Source organism: Myotis brandtii, unplaced genomic scaffold (genome assembly GCF_000412655.1).
Source record: "Myotis brandtii unplaced genomic scaffold, ASM41265v1 scaffold463, whole genome shotgun sequence".
NCBI lineage: Eukaryota > Metazoa > Chordata > Mammalia > Chiroptera > Vespertilionidae > Myotis > Myotis brandtii.
The window spans coordinates 1,469,075-1,488,089 of record NW_005367694.1 but is presented as its reverse complement, the minus strand read 5'-3'; the positions used below and the strand labels follow the sequence as shown (position 1 = coordinate 1,488,089).

Genomic DNA, 19,015 nt, shown 5'->3' with positions numbered 1-19,015 from the left:
CCTGCCTCCTCCCTGGCCCGCCCCGGTGCATGGGGTGGCAGGAGGCCGCGTGCCGCAGCTCCACAAGCTCCTGGAAGACGGGGTCACAGAAGACACAGCCCGTGTGCTGCGTCTCATCACCCAGGAGTGGGGACTTGGCCTTGTTGAAGTCCACGTCGAGCAGGGCAGCCTCACAGGAGCTGCAGGTCTCGGGGGACACCCGCACGCGGTGGGCGTTCTCGAAGCAGTGTGCCACCACGTTGCACTTGTTGCAGGCCACCTTCCACTTGGGGCCCGAGGTGGGGTCCAGCACCAGCACCCCACTCTCGCACTCCACGCACTGGCCGATGCCCAGCATGCTCAGGGAGTGCTGGCAGGTGGGGTGCGTGCACTCATTGCAGCCCATGCCTGGTGGGGAGAGGGCAGCCTGTGAGGCACACCTGATGGTCACCGTGCTGCCCACCCGCTCCTGGGCCCCCTCAGTGCTTCGCAGTCCCGCGTCCCGAGTCCCAGCAAAAAGTGCTCCTCTCGGCTTTGCTCACTGGCCGGGGCCCGAGCGCTCCTGTGCTCTGCTTATCGGGAACTCCTCACCCCGTGAGGCCCCCCTCCCCGGGCTCACATCATTTCCAGCAGGCCTTCCTGGAGGCCGCCAGCCAGTCCCTGCCCTTCACTTTGCTTCCGCAGCCTGTTACAGGCAGCTCTGTGCGGCCCTCGTTCTAGTGGCCACGTGGGGCCGTCGGCTGCCCTGGAAGCTGCTGGACGGCAGGGATGAGCCTTGTCTGCCCCACAGGCCAGGCCTGAGTCAGGAGGGGTAAACTAAGACCCTGCGGGCCCCCCGAGCCCCTGGGATGTGGGCGGACACCTCGCTCTCGCTGTGTCTCACTCCTGTCTGTGGTATGGGGTGAGGACACCCCGGGGCCTGTGCGAGGTGGTAAGGAGACAGCACAGCTGAGGGTGAGCACTGAGTCCCAGGCCCTCCTCAGACTCCCGGCTCGGTCTCAGCCCCACCTGGATACATGCTCTCCTTTCTCCAGGAATAAGCATGAGGATGGAGGACTCTGATGGTGCTGACCCAGGGCACCCCCACCTGCTGCATCCTCCCACTCATCCAGCCCAGGAGAGGGCGCAACCACCCCTGCCAGGTCCTGAGTGGGCTTTATGACCAGAGTGGCAGGCGGTCTGGCTGACGCCTGAGCACCGCCCAGGCACACCGGGGTCTCCTATCTTAGCACCAGTAGCATGGGACGGCCCAGGGTAGGGATACCCACAAAGACCAGCGTGATGTCGGGCAGGGAGTGGTGCTGAACAGAGACCACAGAAACCCGGGGGGACGAGGGCAGCCAGCTGGAGGGAGCCGTAGCCCAGGGAGAGGTGCGCTTACCTTTCTTCATGTCCCGGAAGGGCGGGTGGTTGTAGCAATAGGGGCACAGGGGGTAGCTCTTGCCCCGAGAGCCCGATGACCACAGGACCAGCTCAAAGTCGTCCAGCGGGCACCGGAGCTCCTTGTAGAGCTTGATGGTGCCATTCTGGGGGAGGGTGTAGGTCTCGTCGCAGTGGGAGCAGTGCAGGCGACTCGGCTTGGCCTGCAGCAATGCCAGGGGAGAGGCACAGGGGGCTGGGCCAGCTGACTCTCCAGCCCACCCTCACTCTCCCCATAATGGAGAATCATAAATGTAGCATGTAACATATAACACAGCAAGTCCTATGTAATACATAATGTGCAACACACAAAACAGAATAGATAATACACAACACTAATACACATGCACACACATGTACATACTATGTAACATATGTACATCACACTCAATACACATACAGAATAAGTAATGTGTAATACATAATACGTGACATATAATACGTAATATGTAATATGTTGCTAGGCAAGGACCCAGGCCATGAGTCTCGGGACACTTGCTCTACGCATGAAGAAAGGCAGTTCTAAAATCCCAGCACGTATGTTAATGCCCACAATAGCCAGGACGTGTGGACAGGAAACACAGACATGTGTTTAAGCGGCCTAACAGCTGATGTGCTCCTAAGGTCCTAGGGACACGGGGTGTTTGCTGGCGAGGCTGCTTTAGGCCTCTTAGCCACCCTTGGGTGGCAACTGGAACAGATACGTTGTATGACTGAGGATAAGGCCTTCAGAGGTGACAAGACTTGCCCAAGTCTGTGCACAGGGCACTGCAGGCCAGCAGGAGTGGGCACCGCCCTCAGCCACCACCTACCTGGATGTACTTCATGAACCGGTGGCACTTCCCGCAGCGTGAGAGGGGTTTGCCTGTGGCTGCCAGAGGCGAAAAGGACACCTCCATCAGCTCATCCATGCCTGAAAGGAAGCAGAGCAGGAGGGTCACCTCCCTGCAGGTGCCAGGGGGCCGGCTGCAGGGGAGGCACCACGAGGCAGAGGATCTGTGCGTGAGCACCCCCTCCCTGCGGGTGGTGGGTTCCATGTCAGTAACGGGAACGGCAGAGCTGCAGCCCCGTTTGTCACCCGAGGATATTTGTTTCCAGTGCTTTGCAGAGAGAATGGAAGGGAGGGCAGGAAGGGGAGAGAGGTACATCGAGGTGAGAGAGACTATCAACTGGAACGCGCCCCGACTGGAGGCGGGGAATGAACCTGCAACTGAGGTATGTGCCCTTGACCAGGAATCGAACCCGAGACCCATTGGTGCACAGGCTGACACTCTAACCATTGAACACACCAGGCAGGGCTGCGTGTGGTATTAATACACTGGCCTTTAATTCTGACAAGGGCCCAGTGATGACTCATCATCACCCCATCCTCCAACAGAGGCCTGAGCCCAGATCTGGGGGCTGGTCTCACATGGGGGCACTTGGCACCCCGAGTGGCGGCGGCCTGACCCAGGGGTAGAGAAGGGGCAGCCCTTACCTGCGATGGAGTCCACGAAGTAGTGGAACTTCCTCTTGAAGATGTCCAGCGTGTGGCCCAGGACCTGGCGGAAGTCGGCCTTGCCCTGGGCAATGAGGTTCAGCTGCTTCTCCACGGCGCTGCGGATGGTGGGGAGCACCAGCTCCGCATCTGTGGGAGGGTGGCCGCTGTGAGCACCCTCACCTGAGGCTCAGGGTCCCTGCGGCAGCTCCGGCACTTGGTTGACCCCGCACCCAAGACCTTTCCTGATTCCCCCCACAAAATCCTGTGTGGAGCCATCAGGGACCCGTCCCTAGAACTGCATCACAGAGGTGCTCCGGGCAGCCCCTGGGCCACATCTATGTTCCTCGGGCCCCGATGTGGGGAAGAGCCCTCGCCTCCCCTTTTGGGTCCTTCGCACTTGTCCGTTCATCACCCACCATGCCAAGCCCCTGCTGGGGCAGGTCCTGGGGTGGCAGTGCAGCACCTTGCTGTGGGAGCGGGGGGCTCACTGCAGGGGAGGCTCTGGGCTGACAGGCAGTGCAGCACCTTGCTGTGGGAGCGGGGGGCTCACCGCAGGGTTTTGCAGAGGAGGCTCTGCGCTGACAAGGCGGAGCTGCAGCCCAGGGAGCAGCCAGGGAGCACCAGGGCCGCACTCACCGATCTTGTAGTAGCCGTGCACCAGGACGATGCCAAGGTTGGTGGGCTTGAGCCGCCGCCCACTCTCCACGACCACATAGTTGCGCTGGCAGATGTTGTTGATGTGCACGGGGATGCTGGCGTCTGTCCCTGCAACGCACAGCAAGGCCCTAGTGTCCCTCGGCCTGCGACACTCCCATCGGACTGTGGGCTCCCCTGCACCCCCACCTGTCACGGGCCCTGGTTCTCAGCCAGCACTGTGCCAGGCACCGCACCACTTGCCATTCACGCATGGAAGGGGCACCGGGCAGCTCTGGAAGCATTGCTTCCTGGGCTGGGAACCCTCGGGCCGGGGTCCCGGACGGGCGCACCCACCGATGCCATGCTTCTCCATGAGCGTGATGAGCTCGGCCTCCGTCAGGTAGTCAGGGGGGCTCGTCTGCTTCTCCAGCAGCTTCACCTCGCCCACGGGGAAGGTGTCGCCCCTCTGGCAGGTGGGCAGGCTCTCCTCCAGGGGCACGCTCTGCCAGGGCATGATCTCCGTAAAGCCTGGAGGGACAGGGCGCTGCCTCAGACCCAGGGCCTCCATCCCAGGCCCGACGGAGGACGCTGCATCGACCTGTGGGGTGGGGAGCACGGCTGGGCCTGCAGGTTACCTGGTGAGATGACAGTCTTCACCGTGCAGGTGAAGTGCTCGGGCCCGATCCGGAAGGAAATGGTGTTCTGGAGGTACTTGCAGTCATAGCTCACCGTGGCGATGAAGTGCCTAGTGATGTACTCATAGAGCCGCCACGCCTCGCTCCCTGCGTAAGCACAGACGCTGGTCACCAGCCAGGACTCTGGCTCTTGGGACCCCCTGGCTCCTGCTCAGGCAGCAGAGCACAGGATGCCGAGGGACGAGATAGCAAGGAAAGAGTCTCTTGCTCCTGGTGGTTCCCTCACAGCGTGGCTCCCATCTCCCGCCCTGCCTCCAGGCACGTGGCCTGTCCCTGTCTAGTGATATGCCACCATCACATCACACAAGCAGCTTCTGCCTCCACCCACATGGTTCCCCCTCCCTCTGCCCTCTCCTGGCACGTGGCCACCAGCACTGCATGGGCCCGATGACGGAGCCTGTCGCTTTGTCTCAGGGTGATGCTATTCTGTCCATAGCCACCCGCCCACTCACCTCCCCTGCCACCTCCTGCCTGGCCCTCTCTGTTCTAGGGTCTCCCCCAACAGTGCTTGCACCCTGCACGGGACACACTGCTGTCACCACTCGCTCCTGTCCGGTCCCACAGGGAGGGAGCACACTTTCAGGTGACCTCCTGGGCCACAGCCAGGGGCAGACGGGGCAGGAGGGAGTCCCCACATTGCCACCGGGGCCCGACACCATGCAAAAGTGCCAGAAGCCCTTCCCTCCCCAGAAGCTTGAAGTGTGTGTGTGTGTGTGTGCATGAATGTGAGTATGACCCCACATTGCCACCGGGGCCCGACACCATGCAAAAGTACCATGTTGCCCTTCCCTCCTCAGAAGCTTGAAGTGTGTGTGTGTGTGTGTGTGTGTGTGTGTGTGTGCGCGCGCGCACATGAATGTGAGTATGTCGACACCATGCAAAAGTGCCAGAAGCCCTTCCCTCCCCAGAAGCTTGAAGTGTGTGTGTGTGTGTGTGCATGAATGTGAGTATGAGTGTGAGAATGGTGGGGGAGGGAATCACCTGATACCTAATTCGGCCTCTGTGGCAGACCTCATGGGGGTGATGGGGGGATGGTCACCAGCATCGTGACCTTTCCGTGGCCGGTTGATACCTTCTGCTAGCAACTGCTTCACCTGAGGGAGAGAAGACAAAGCAGAGCGTGAGTCTGGGCATGGCTGCCCTCCCACCTGCAGGGAGCTGCTGCCAGGCCTGGATTTGGCCAGTCCTGAGCTGGTCCCAAGGCCTTGGCAACAGGGTGTACGGGGGGCGGGGGGAATGCAGGGCCTGGCTCTGCTCACCGTGTCGGCCCAGTAGGGGTGGTTGGCCTGCTGCCGTAGAGGGCCCTTCAGGTCGAAGTTCTCGGGGTAGTGGGTGGTCTCGGTGCGCGGGTAGCTGATGTAGCCTTGGGTGTAGAGCCGCTCAGCGGTCTGCATGGCATGCTGTGGCCCCATGCCTGCGAGAGACAGGAGGCTCAGCTGGCCCGGAATGCCAGGGTCAGCCAGGTGCCTGCCCATGGGCCTGGGCACTCAGGCTCCCCCAAAAGCAAACAGGGCGACTGGGAGGGCTCGTCTTCCTGCTCCTCCCTGACCAGCAGAGGCTGGCACTTGGCTACTGGTCACCCAATGTCACTGTTGGCCCCCGAGGACCCCTGAAAATGCTCGAGAGCACACTGCTCATGGTTTCCCGAGGCTGCTGATGCGTCACCAATGCCTTGAGGCCACCAACTTTCCAGCCCAACCCCCTTCTTGCTGCTATGGAAACAAGGCTCAGACAGACGACACACACCTGTCCCAGGCAGGAGAGATGGGTCTTGACCTCTCCCAGCATCAGGGACGCTGATGTCAGCATGTCAGCATGACAACCATTACCACTGCTACGTCCCAGGCAGGAGAGATGGGTCTTGACCTCTCCCAGCAGCAGGGACGCTGATGTCAGCATGTCCCTCTCGGGCAGTGACAACCATTACCACTGCTACTGTTAGGATGAGCTATTTCAATCACTTAATCCTTACAACAACCCAGATGGGTGCTAACTATGGTCACCCTCTTTTCTCATGAGGAAATTGAGGCTCTGGGACAAGAAAGGATGTGATGAGCTGGGATTTGGACCGGAGTTTGTACCTGGAGCTTGAACTCCATGGTTTAATGTCTCTGAGAGGCATGAGGGCCTGCTTTGTGGGTGGCCCTGCTGATGGCCTTCCACGTGTTCAATCCCAGCAGGGGCTCCTCAGACAGTTAGTAAAATGACATGGTCTGTGTTTTCCCCACATAAATTCAGAGAAGCTGTTGAGTACTAACCAACAATCCTGTGCAATGGAATCCTCAGATTCCCTCTAAGCCTCGGGTAACACTGAATGGAAAGAGGGCGCCGGCACAGGTGAGCATGTGGAGGGGGTGGTGCTGACACAGGTGAGCACATGGGGGGGAGGGGTGCATACTGACACAGGTGAACATAGAGGGGAAAATGCTGGCAAAGCACTGTCCTACACCCCCAGGTACTACCCTGGGTTGAACGGGGCAGCTGCATGCCTGCTCCAAGAAGTCTTTGGGGGCTTTAGAGAAATCCCCTCATACCCAGAGAAGAGCTGGCCACACGAAGCATCTCCACAGTGTTCAGGGCCAGGGGCCTCTGCTTAGCCTTCTCCTTTTTGCTTGTGGCTTCCACCTAGAAAACAGAACGGATTCCGTGATGTGGGAGTAGGGGAAGGAGAAAGACAACAAAACAGAATCAGGATGGGTGGGCAAAGGGTCTGGTTTCATACATTTGGTCTCAAGTTCACTCCTCATAGTGCACTTAAGACTTGAATATTTATTCAGGCCCAAGAAGGAAAAAAGAGAGATGATAATTTTCTAAAGAATTTTCTAGGGAGAGAGAAAAACGGGAGGAATGGGGAAGAGGCAAGAGAAGGGGCTGCAAATTCAAAATCAGACGGGAGCCAGCATCAGCACGGCCCTGGGGGTGGCAGTGGGAGCAGGAGGCCCGGGGTGCAGGTTGTCTCGGGGCAGCTGCTTGCCCCTCAATGAGCCTGAGTGCTCCATCAGGGCCTGCTCGTATTGCTATATCTTCTGGTTTGCCAAGAAAAGCTGGAAATCAGGCTTTTAATATAAAAACCTCGTAATTTTTAAATGTTGGTAACTTTTGTAAACACCATGCAGTTTAAATAAAATTCTGGTGAGCAAGTACTTTCAACCTCTAAACTGAACAGCTGTCAGAAGCGATGGCTCTGCTTTGCCTGTGGCAGAAACAACCCAAACAACCCAACCCCGACAGCTCATCCCTGAATTCCATGTAGACCTGGCCAGGGCAGGGCCCTCTGGTTCCAGACAGACAAGGCGGGGTGAACGCTGAGGCTAGATTGTGCATGTGCAGCCAGGAAAGCTGGACCACTAGGTTGAGAGCCTGCGACAGCAGCAATGGTGCCTGTAGGAACGTGATCAAGGATAAAGGCACAGAGCAGCTTTAGAAGTTCTGGGAGCCGGAGTCTACTGCATGGGTGGGTAAGGGCACCTAAGGAAGGCTCGGGAAGGACAAGAGAAGGCCCCTCAGTGGCTCTGGTAGCTGTCACAGCTGCAATGCCTTGTGCCTGCTCCCCACCCCCACTGAAGCCAGCCCCTTTCCACATGACATCACCCCCTTCCTAACGGCCAAGCAGCAAGTCCTTCTAGTCAGAAAACCCTGAGTGAGAAACACAGCCCCACAAAGGCCATGGAAGCTGACTTTGGGAATCTCAGACCCGTCTGTGCTGGACCTTGGGCAGGTTCACGGCCATGCACACAGAGCTCTCTGGAGTTGTCAGCTTTAGACGTCACACAAAAGGGACGTCTGTGTCAATTAAGTCCTGTCAAAAGGAGATGATGCCACAGGGTCACGTGGGAAGGGAAGTGTGGAAGGGGCCTGGCGGGTCACGGGAGTGGGGCAGTGCACAGTACGGAGCAGATATGCAACACGCTGCAGTTACTGCCATGGGCAGAACGATTCCAGTGGGAGTGTATGCGTAAACGCTCTTTCCAAACGATGTCTGTTTCAGAAAGGGGGAGAAAGACATGACCTAGGTCACAAGCTATTTCTCCAGCCAGAGGTATCCCGCTCCTACCCCGACCCAGGCAAAGGTGGCAGCTGTGGGTGCAGCAGGCCCACCTGGGCTTCCTTCTCCAGCTTGGTCATGTTTAGAAACATCTGCGCGATCTCCCGGTCAAACACTCGCACTCGATCCCAGTCCAAAAGGAGAGATCTGTCTTTATCAGCGTTAACCTGCAGGAAGGACAGAACACAGGAAAGTATCCAGGTGAATCTGCTGCCGGAGAAGAGACCTGGGGCAGATGAAGCTGGTCCTTGCCTGGCTCTACAGTCTCACAGCCATGCCCTGGCCCGCACTGCTCAGCTGGTTGGGCTCATCGCGGGCACCGAAAGGTTGCCAGTTCAATTCCAGTCAGGGCTGGATCCCTGGTAGGGGGCGTGCAAGAGGACGTGGACTGATGTTTTGCTCTCACATTGATTTCTCTCTTTCTCCCCCTTTCCCTCCCTCTCTCTAAAAGTCAATAAAAAAAAAAATAAAGTCTCACAGCTGTACCTGTGCAGGTGTGCAGATAAGCAGCCCCTCCCCAAGTGAAAGCTGCTCTGACAGCTGGCCTCCCTGAAATCAGGCAGATGGTCTCACGAGGAGAGCACAAAGCCGAGGCTGATGTGTCCTTAAGGAGTGTCCGAGCCTCCACCTCTCACACCTCCCTGCCCATGTCCTAATGCCTGGCCAGCACTAGGTATGGCCTCACCCTGGGGCCCCTACCCCATGTCAACTGAAACAGCTCTGCATTATGTTCTAAATCTTACAAGAAGCGACCAGCCGGGTATGGCTCAGCGGTTGAGCATCGACCCAGGAACCAAGAGGTCACTGGTTCGATTCCCGGTCAGAGCATATGCCCGGGTTGCGAGCTCAATCCCCAGTGTGGGTCGGGTAGAAGGCTGCCAATCAATGATTCTCTCTCATCATGGATGTTTCTATCTCTCTCTTCCTCTCCCTTCTTCTCTGAAATCAATGAAAAAAAAAATTTAAATCTTACAAGAAGCTTCAGTGGAGTCTTTATTTGGAGAAGGGGTTCCAAAACCTTAAAAGTCTGAAAGTCGATCCTTGGATATGACTGTGGCAGCTGATGGCCCCAAGGGATGACCTCGCCCCACACCACCAAAGCCGAGTTCATTCCAATCACTGAAATTCAGTGCATCCAGGCCGAGCCTTACCCTGCCTCTCCATGGAAGCTGAGGCCCCTTCCCTCGGCACCCGCAGACCCCTCTCTGGCCTCCCTCCCTTGTACTGCTATCCACAGGGTAAAAGGGCAGTGCCCTCGACCTCAGGGGCCTGTGGGACTATGATGATGACAGTGATGATGAAGGGGACTCTCAGAATCCACACCCAAACCTGAAAAGACCCAGCGGGAACAGACAAGGGAAAGAGAACCTTGGCCTGTAGCACCCAGTAGGTCTCTGGTTTGAAGGACTGGATTTTGTCATGTCTCTCCACGCAGAATCCCAGGGTAGGGGTCTGACATGGCCCGAAGGAGATGAGAGAGCTGTCCAAATCGCCATATTTCCCCTGGAAGTACTTAGTCTGAAACCTACAAGGAGGGGTGGGGAGAGAAAGGTATTTAGTCATGCATTTGCTCAAGAAACCTTCATTAACCCCTGTGGGAGTCTGGGATGGGTTAGTTGGTGGCGCAGGGAGGAGGCCAAGGTGGCTGGCTGCTCCCGGCTCAGGAGACAGGGTCAGAGACATGCTCAGCAGGGGCCAGGAGGTGTGTGGGAAAGAAGAGCAGACATTAGCGGCCTCCTACATGCCCCATACTGGGGATTCAGCTCGCCAGGCCAGGAAGCCCTTCTATCACATTCCACCCCCTTCCCCCTCTCCCCAAGACACTGCTTTCCACGCGGTGGTCTATTTAGACAGTTGTCTTTAGGGTTTTTAAAATGTTGACCATTGGGGTGGCTGATCAGGCCCAGGAAGCAAGGAGGGGGACCAGCAAGGGTGAGGCTCTGGCCAACGGGAGGGCAGCCGGCACCTGGTGAAGGCACAGCCAATGCGCAGGTCTAGCTCCTGCCGGGCATCCACTGAGAGCGCCTCGTTGTGGTCAGGCTCGCCCAGGCGGGCCATGGCACTGCAGATGTCTGTGTCCGTGATGGAGCTGAACCTGGCCCGGAACACTGTCTTCTCACCACCACGGGCCGGATTCATGACGGGCAGCACAGCATCCAAGACCTGGGGGAGGGGGCTGGCTGTGACCCCGTCCAACTCCCCAGGTCTCCACCTCCTGCTCTACACCCCACCTGTGGGCCCAACTCCTCTCCAGGACTGAGCCTCCCAGCCATGCGTGTGATCCCCTCTTCACTCTAGCCAGACCCTCCTCTGTCTCTCTCCCCTTCCAGAAGACTCCGTCTCTCCATACTCCTGCCACATGGCTTCCTTCCTTTTGTCCACAAATTTATTCCAACACCCCCTTCTTATTACCATCCTGCAAGCTGCCACCCTCTCTCTTATCTCCTGCTTCCATCCTCACCAAACCAAGAGATGCTATTGCCAAGGACACAGGGAACAAGAGTTGCCAAATCGCCCCACGTGACCATTTCCCCTCCTTCTAGAGGAGGGAGCGCGAGGAGGGGAGGGTGGGACTTGGAAGAGACTGGAGGAAAGACAGGGAGGGAAAACGGATGAAGAGGAAAAGGCAACAGGCAGGAGCGGGGAGCCCTGATGACCTCCCCTGGGGGGGGCTTGGGGGGCTCGGGGAGCAGGCACAGCAGGGGTCCTGGAGTCGAGACTCACTAAGAAGGCCGTGCAGTGGGAGGGGAGTCATGCTGGAGCCTGGCATGCAGCTTCTTTACAGGGAAGAGGTGGCTTCGATTCTGAAGGGAGAAAGCCCCATGAGCTGCCACCATTCTTTACCCCCAGCCGCAAAGATCCCCCGGGAGGAGCAAGCCAGCAGGGGAGGAGCAGGAGGGGGGTATCGGCAGGGATACCCCTTCTGTGCTGGAATGCGGGGTGTCCCGAGAGCCCCTGTTGTGCTGGAAGCACTTCCTGAGCCCTGAGGCATGCCAGGCCCTGGGTGCAGAGGCAGAAGGGCAACCTATAGAGTCACAGCCTGAGGGGCACCAGGTGACACCTGTAGGCACACCCAGTGCGAGGGCACCATGGCCGAGGCAGGGCATCCTGCCTGAGGTGGGCGATGAGAAGAACGGGGCCTGGGAAAGGAGGAGGATCGCCAGGTGGCAACCAGCACTGATCTAAGGTCCCCGAAATGCTAACTCTCTCCTTGAGACAGCCCCATTCTGAAACTCAGATCCACCTAGAAAAGCTGCCCTTTTACTGCTGCCCACACACTGTGTCTAGATAATTTCCAACATAAAGGAGCACAGCAGGCATTTCTAAGCCAATGCAGTTGATTCCCTACTCCGGGCTCAGGAATGGATGGGGCAGATGGCAGGAAGGCCAAAGTGAGGCCACCGTGGGGTCACCCTCACCTCGAAGCAGATGTTCTCCCCTTCCTTGTCGCAGTCCAGCCATAGCACGATGTAGTCGCAGCCTTTGCCCTCCACCTGCCACAAAGCACAGGGTGACTAGTACCTTCCACAGCCCAGCCCTGCAGTGCCCATGGCACCCCCACCCGGCTCAGGGAGCAGAGCAGTTGTCCCCCCATCCCACCACCACCCCACCCTCAGCTGTTTAGGAGGCCTGGTGCCCAGAGCAGGGGCCCAGGCTAGGCAGAACTAGTTAGACTGGCTTAGACAGTCAGAAAAGAATTTAGCTCAGAACTACTGTTTTGTGGACAAAAAAATGTTAAAAATGCAGTAAGATCTTAACCCGAAAATTGCACAGAAAAAGGACAGAAATGAAATAACCCTAAATGTCAATAGTGGTTGTCTTGGGTAGTGTGATTATAAATAAATTTCCTTCTTTATACTTATGTATATATTCTAATTTTCCATAACATATATGCATTTGTTTTAAAATTAGAAAAACCACCACCACCACCACACTATTTTTTTTTTAAATTTCAGTGGCTGACAGTGTAGTGGGGGGAAGAGCAAGACTGAAAGGTGCCTCCTGGGTCAGCTGGGGCCGCTTACAGAAAAGGCCGTGAGGCCTGCCCCAGGGCTGGTCAAATACCATCTTGTTGGGGTGGGGCAGGGAGCCAGAGGAAGGGCCGCCCTGCCTGCCTGCGCCCTCCCTGCCTGCCTGTGCCCTCCCTGCCTGCCTGTGCCCGCCCTGCCTGCCTGTGCCCGCTGCCCACACACCTGCAGGAACTTCACCATGTTCAGCTTGGGGTTGGCTTCCTTCTTCTCCGTCGGGGCTTGGCTGAACAGCTCTGCCGGGTCCACCTTGTCCCATTTGTTGTACTTTCCTATCAACCACAGGCACAACGACATCTGAACCACGTTGCAGAGCTTGGCCTCCATGATCGCCATAATGGGTCTTGTCTCACACACAGGGAGGGGAAGGCGAGAAAGGATCTGCCCGGGCCTTCCTCCTCCTGGCTGCTGAGCTGACACCACACCTCGGCCACCACGGGAGCCCCACAGGGCAGGGCTGCTGCTCTAGCCTTGCTTCCAGACGGTCCCTATGCTAGAGGCACCACTCCCGGGCTGGCTCGCTGCCCCCGTCTTCTCTCCCAGCCTGGATTCTGTGACCTCCCCACGCTCAGCATTGACCAGGCACACGATGGGCTCAGCGGATGCCAGGGGAGAATCAATCTCTTTGGGCCTCACGTGGGACACACCCACCTACTTCACTGTGCAGGGCTTGGCGCTCACACGTTCAGCACTCGGGCTTTCTTTTAGGCCCCATTCCCTGCAGCCTGGGAGACTGGGGTCAGACAGAGCCAAGTTCAAATCCCAGCTCCCCACCTGCAGGCTGGTGGTCAAACTCAGGGTCTGAGTGCTCAGTCACACGAGTGAATCGATGTCACTGTTGTCACTGAGCAGCGAGAAGTACTGAGGCTTTGCTATGTGCCCGGCCCTGCGCTAAGCACTCTACCATCACTGTTACATTCAGTCCACGGACAGTCCTGGGCATGGATGGCCCTGTCGTAAGACTCATTTCACACATGAGGGGCAGAAACTCCTGGAGGCCCGGTCACTGCCCCAGTCCCAGCCTGTGAGCCAGCAGAGTGTGGTTAAGAGCACGGCCCGGCACCTCGCCCCAGTGTGACACTAATGCTGGCCATTCCAAGATGATGGATAATAACAAGGAGGGAGATGACAGCCACCCAGTGGCCGCTGGACGGCAGCGACACTCACCAGGAACAGCAGCCCTCTCCCAAGGACTGTTCAGGCCAGGCCCCCCGAGTGGGCACCGGCTCCAGTCTGCACAGGAGGGTGCACAGCGCAGGCAGTGACTAAGGGCCACTGGAATGGGAATCCACGGGTGTTGAGCTCCAAAACCTGAGTTCTGGGTGCCTCACCCAGGGACCCCAGGTCACTTCACGACCTGCTGACGTCAGGACTCATGGGTTCTGGACTCTGTGCCTGGAGCCCTCCCCTGGTTCCAACTGGTCCCTGGGAAGCACCATGCAGGGCTTCCCTCAGTAGGATGGAGGGTGGGGGACTCACCCAGGAAATCCAGGGTCATCACATGACCACAGACGGACGTCATCTTGAAGCGGACTGGCTGGCCGGCAAAGGTCCCTGTGTACTCGTGCACTGAGCACGTGCCATTCAGCCCTTTGTGTGAGGACACGTTCCCTGCAGAGAAGCACAGTGATGGCTGTTCCATGAGCTGCCTCTCGGAGGACCAGCCCCTCCCCCAGAGCAGTCAGTGACGACAGTCCTCGGGCCGCTGCGGGGAACTAGGTGCCGAGATCTCACGGGAAAACGCCACTGGTAACCAACCAGCACAGAGCGCCCACCACACAGAGCCCCGGGGGGCTGGGGCCGGGAGCACCCTCTGAACTCTCAAGAGCAGACCCTTGCATTTCTGTGTTCACTCTTGATTTGATTTCTGCCTCGCTTCTCTCAACTGTACTCAAGTCCCCAGGAGGTCCCCCACTGTACTAACTCCTAGTTAGTGAACCCCACAGTGTCGTCTCACGCTCCCCCTGATGGCCCCTCGGCCACACTTTCTCAGCCTCTGGGACCAAGCACTGCTCTGGGGTCCACCCTCCTCTTCAGACCAGGACTTCTTGGCCCAGTGTCTCAGGGTCTCTTCCTCCTTCAGCCTTGGGAGCAAGGGGAGGTCAGGGTGGACGTATGCCATTTCTGGGTCCCCAGCATCCAAATACCCTTCCTCTTCGGAGGGAATTCAGAGACAGGAGGGGAAGCAGCACCGATCACCTCAGTGGCCAGAGTGGGGGTGAGGGCAGATGCTCCGTTTCCCAGTGCTCTGCTGTCTTGGGAGGGCCGTGGCCAAGGCTCAGCTAGTGGCTGCTCTGGAGTGGCATGAGGGTCTGGGCTGAAGCTGCAGCAGTCAGGGGTCAAGGGGAGTAGCAAGGGTCTTTGGTGATGATGCCTGTGGCAGGGCCTTATCAGACTTAGACCGGGGTGCGGTTCTGGCTACGTCTTCCTCCTTCCAGTAAATTCCCTTTCGGTGTAAGTTACCAGGGCTGGTTCCTGCTGCTTGTGACCAACAACCCTGGCCAGCACAGCGCTCTCCCAGTGGCCTGTCTGCACCTGCTGCTACGCTGTGAATAGTGCCTGTGCCCTCTGGGAGCCCCAGTCCTGGCTCAAGCTGGCTGCGGCAATAAACGCATCCCACAGTGACCAACACCGAGGTGCTTCGTGAATGCCTGCTGTCCTGCACCGAGTCTACTCCAGTGGGCTGGAGTCACACTTTGGAAAAAGAAAGAAGCGACGTGTAAAATAGGAATGACCACGCTTACAGAGCTAAGCCAGAGACACCAGGGCTGGCCTTCCCTACCTCGAGAGAGGATTTTGGCAATGGACTGGGCCAAAGATGGCTTTTCTGCAACCATGAGCACGGTCTTCATCTTGTCTTCAAGTTGGCGCCAGTTTCAGGGAAATGGCGATGAAGAAGTTCAGCAGCCCAACACTACTATCAATGCTGACTCCTGAAGAGAAAAAAAGACACAGAGAAAATAGCAATGCTTCCAATGGGACCTATACTACTTGCTAACAAGGAAACTCACTTTAAAAAAAAACAAAAAAAGCACCCAGCTGGTGTGGCTCAGTGGTTGAGTGTCGACCTATGAACCAGGTCACAGTTCGATTCCTGGTCAAGGCACATGGCCAGGTTTGGGGCTGGATCCCCAGAAGGAAGAGTGCAGGAGGCAGCCAATCAATGATTCTCTCTCATCAGTGATATTTATCTCTCTCTCTTCCTCTCTGAAATCAATCTATATAAAAGTCTAATATGCTAAGTGTCCTTCCCTCCGTCCGGGTAATGACGTCGTCACATAGCAACGCCCAGCTTCCTCTCCCTAGTGATGACTAGCCTCCTTGCAGTTTCTTCAGCCCAGGAACACGACTTGCTTTATACCCAGGTGGAAACACTTTACACTGTAATCAAATGTCTGTGAAGCATTTCCCGTGCCTCCTCTCATTTGATCCTCACAGAAGTCCTGGAGTAGGTAGATAGGAGACTTGGTGGAATCCTATTTTTTTTCCATTAGCCAGAAAAAGGAGATTTAGAAAGCTTAGAAACTTGACCCGACTGAAAAGAATTAAGAAATGGTGGACCTTGAAAATGACTTCAGGTTTTCTCACTGAACAGAATATAGTCAAACACGGCTGCAGTTAAATATTTTACCCTTTGTTCTCCCTGCGTGATCTACAATAATAATCTGGTTTGTGTTGATATTTACTGCTATGTTGCTGACAATTACCTGAAAGAGAAGTTGGGGTGCTTCACTGGGCTGGAAAAAGTTTAGCTACATCAGAAAGTAGACCTAATTAAGCAAGTTTGTTCTATAAAAGGCTAAGTTGACTCGCTCATGAGTGATACATATAAAGCTCTCGCTGGGGCCACTCGCACGGGTGTGTTTCCATCTGTCCTTGTTGATCGTGAATTTGGTTGACACTTCTATTATAGAGAAAGGGTGACTAGTGATATTAAAATATTTCTTCTAATTAATTTCCTTTCAATGTGCACGAATTCGTGCACTGGGCCACAAGTAAAAATATATTTGAAAAAAGCAAAGCCCAGCCCTAGCTGATTTGGCTCAGTGGCTAAAGCGTGGGCCTGCTGACCAAAGCATCCCGGGTTTGATTCAGGTCAAGGGCATGTACCTCAGTTGCAGGCTCCTCCCCAGCCCAGGCCCTGGTCAGGGCACATGCAGGAGGCAACCAATTGATGTGTTTCTCTCACATTGATGCTTCTCTCTGTCTTTCCCTCTCTCTTCCACTTTCTCTCAAATCAATGAAAAAATATCCTGGTGAGGATTTTAAAAAAAAAAAAAGCAAACTCAAGACTGTGCAATTGCTAATCCACTTTTGACACGTGCCAATCTTCAGCAGCTCTGGCTCCCAAGCAGGGGTGGGGAACGTCCAGCCGATGGGCTGTATAAAGCCCTAGAAATCATTTGGTCCGGCCCTGCTAAGGCATTAGGGGTGAGTTAATTAAATGTTTGACCAAATATAGCAGGCTAGTTTTTAAGTTGATCATTTGTATGGCCCACAAATGATGTTATAAATATCCAAATGGCCCTTGGCAGAAAAAAGGTTCCCCACTCTTGCTCTAAAGAAACACATATCTAATTCAACAGTTTATACCTCAATACTGCATAAGCACTTTGTAATGTTCTGAGTATCACTGTTTTATGAGGAAAAAGAATATCACTTCCTTTAAGGATGTGAAATCCTGGGGAAAGGGCATTGGTGATGATCTGGTAAAGTCATCTCAAGTAGGAAGAACAAACTAAGACTCAGAGAAAGGATTTTCTAAAGATAACCAAGGAAGTTGGTTGAGATGGGGTGAAACTCATGCTTCCTTACTTCCAGCTGGGAACATTTTTTATTTTTATTTTTTTAAATATATTTTATTGATTTTTTTACAGAGAGGAAGGGAGAAGGATAGAGTTAGAAACATCCATGAGAGAGAAACATCAACTAGCTGCCTCCTACACACCCTCTGCTGGGGATGTGCCAGCAACCAAGGTACATGCCCTTGACCGGAATCGAACCTGGGACCCTTCAGTTCGCAGGCCGACGCTCTATTCACTGAGCCAAACCAGTTAGGGCATAGGAACATTTTTAAAAAACTACATCAGGTTCCTTCCAACTCTTAAAAGATTTCAGCAGTCGCAACTGTGATTAATTTTCTGTGATTAATCGTAGGGCTTCCCTATTTTTCCATTAAGGCACATCTCCAATTTCAAAACGGAAGCCAATTAGAACAAAAGCTCAAAGCAATGGTTTGCAAACTTCATTTATATACCATCCTAATGCTTTAAAAAAAATTTTTTTTTTTTAAATTTAACTCAGAGAGGAAGGGATAGGGAGAGCTAGAAACATCAATGATGAGAGAGAATCATTGATTGGCTGCCTTCTGCACGCCCCCTACCAGGGATCATTCGAGCCCACAACCCGGGCATGTGCCCTTGACCGGAATCAAACCCAGGACCCTCCAGTCCACAGGCCGATGCTCTATCCACTGAGCCCAACCAGCTAGGGCTACTGTCCTAACGCTTTTGCCTTACTGGCAAAACATTATTATTCACTTAAGTTTTGCTTTTTTTAAAAAAAGTTTAAATATATACAAAAAAGGGAAATTTTATAGCCCCATAGGAACTATCGGTTGCAATCAATGGCCAGAACTAGGTTTTTCCCAGTAACCTACGTGGTATATCAAGTTTAATTTTGTTGCCTGCCAGAGCTCTGAGCCTGATGCTTGTCCTTTTATTTTAAAAAGGGAGATTAGCAAGTGCTCAGGGAGTGTTGACAGCAAACCCTCCAACTTGCAGCTGTGATTAGAAGGGCTGAAAGTGCAAGGGAGTAGCAGGCTAGCCTGTTATTACCCCGTCAGCTCTCACCAGCAATCCCACAACGGCATGCGTCCTCTGGGAGACACCGTTTTAGAGAAAGTCTTTTCCTATCAGCGTCTTACAGACACGTGGACGTAGCTTGGGAGCGAAGGCCTAGCAGCGGTCTGAACAGCAGTCAGAGCCCTAGGACTTCCCACCTTGGCAACCTCACCAAACACCTATGGAGTCAGAAAGAGAGGGAAAGGAACAACCATTTCTTACGCTCCTTCTCTGCACCAGGCACACGACTGCTACACACACTTTATTTACTCTTGCCAACGACTCTACGAGGCTGACGGTGTAATTTCTTTAAACGACGAGGACACTGCGGTTGAGACTGGTGTCAGCTGGCCTTTGCAAAGGCTCTCGGAAGCCCAGGGCTCTCTGGCCATTCGTCCACATCGGCCTGACCTCCCACGCGCTGTCCCCAAAGGCTGAGCGATAAAAAGGGAAGACGAGGCCACTGCCTTCCTTCGCACCGGACTCTAGTCCATGTGTTCGAGTTCAAGTGCTCTCCTGCACCCAGTGAGCGACTCCGGGGACCACGGGCGCCCTCAAGACTGAGGGGGGGCCCAGGTGGTCCCGGGTAGAACCTGCCTTTGAGTGGAGCCCAGCCGACCCGGGCCCGACCCGGGCCCGACTGCTGCACGGCAGACCCAACCTAAGGAACCGCAGGCGGGTTCCACGAAGAAGATAATGAACCGCAACGCCTGCTCCTCCAGAGACCTGGCTAAACGCTGGCCCATCGCCACCTCCCCGGACCCCGACAGCAAGCCCTCGGGTAGGGGGTCCACCCCTCCAGGGAAGCGGCGGGGAGAACCCCAAGAGTCCGGCCCGGGACGCTACCCCCAGCCGCGGTGCCGGGGCCCCTCGGTGCCCGGCCAGCAGCC

The 19,015-nt window shown here is 55.7% G+C and overlaps 1 protein-coding gene across 1 annotated transcript in view; it reads right to left on the bottom strand.

The window, feature by feature from the left end:
- Positions 1-18,293, bottom strand: part of TOP3B (topoisomerase (DNA) III beta) — an 18,915-nt gene extending 622 nt beyond the window's left edge. Inside the window, exons 1-18 of the mRNA XM_005875575.2 lie at positions 18,135-18,293; positions 15,065-15,215; positions 13,762-13,893; positions 12,448-12,554; positions 11,674-11,748; positions 10,221-10,417; positions 9,623-9,779; positions 8,308-8,421; positions 6,744-6,834; positions 5,469-5,623; positions 5,198-5,303; positions 4,150-4,296; positions 3,869-4,042; positions 3,515-3,643; positions 2,876-3,025; positions 2,211-2,311; positions 1,361-1,562; positions 6-387 (exon numbers count right to left, since the gene is read on the bottom strand). Of these exons, the coding sequence (XP_005875637.1) occupies positions 6-387; positions 1,361-1,562; positions 2,211-2,311; positions 2,876-3,025; positions 3,515-3,643; positions 3,869-4,042; positions 4,150-4,296; positions 5,198-5,303; positions 5,469-5,623; positions 6,744-6,834; positions 8,308-8,421; positions 9,623-9,779; positions 10,221-10,417; positions 11,674-11,748; positions 12,448-12,554; positions 13,762-13,893; positions 15,065-15,134 (2,489 nt within the window). The 5' untranslated portion in view covers positions 15,135-15,215; positions 18,135-18,293. The remainder of the gene's footprint in view (positions 1-5; positions 388-1,360; positions 1,563-2,210; positions 2,312-2,875; positions 3,026-3,514; positions 3,644-3,868; positions 4,043-4,149; positions 4,297-5,197; positions 5,304-5,468; positions 5,624-6,743; positions 6,835-8,307; positions 8,422-9,622; positions 9,780-10,220; positions 10,418-11,673; positions 11,749-12,447; positions 12,555-13,761; positions 13,894-15,064; positions 15,216-18,134) is intronic.
- Positions 18,294-19,015: the final 722 nt, after the last annotated feature.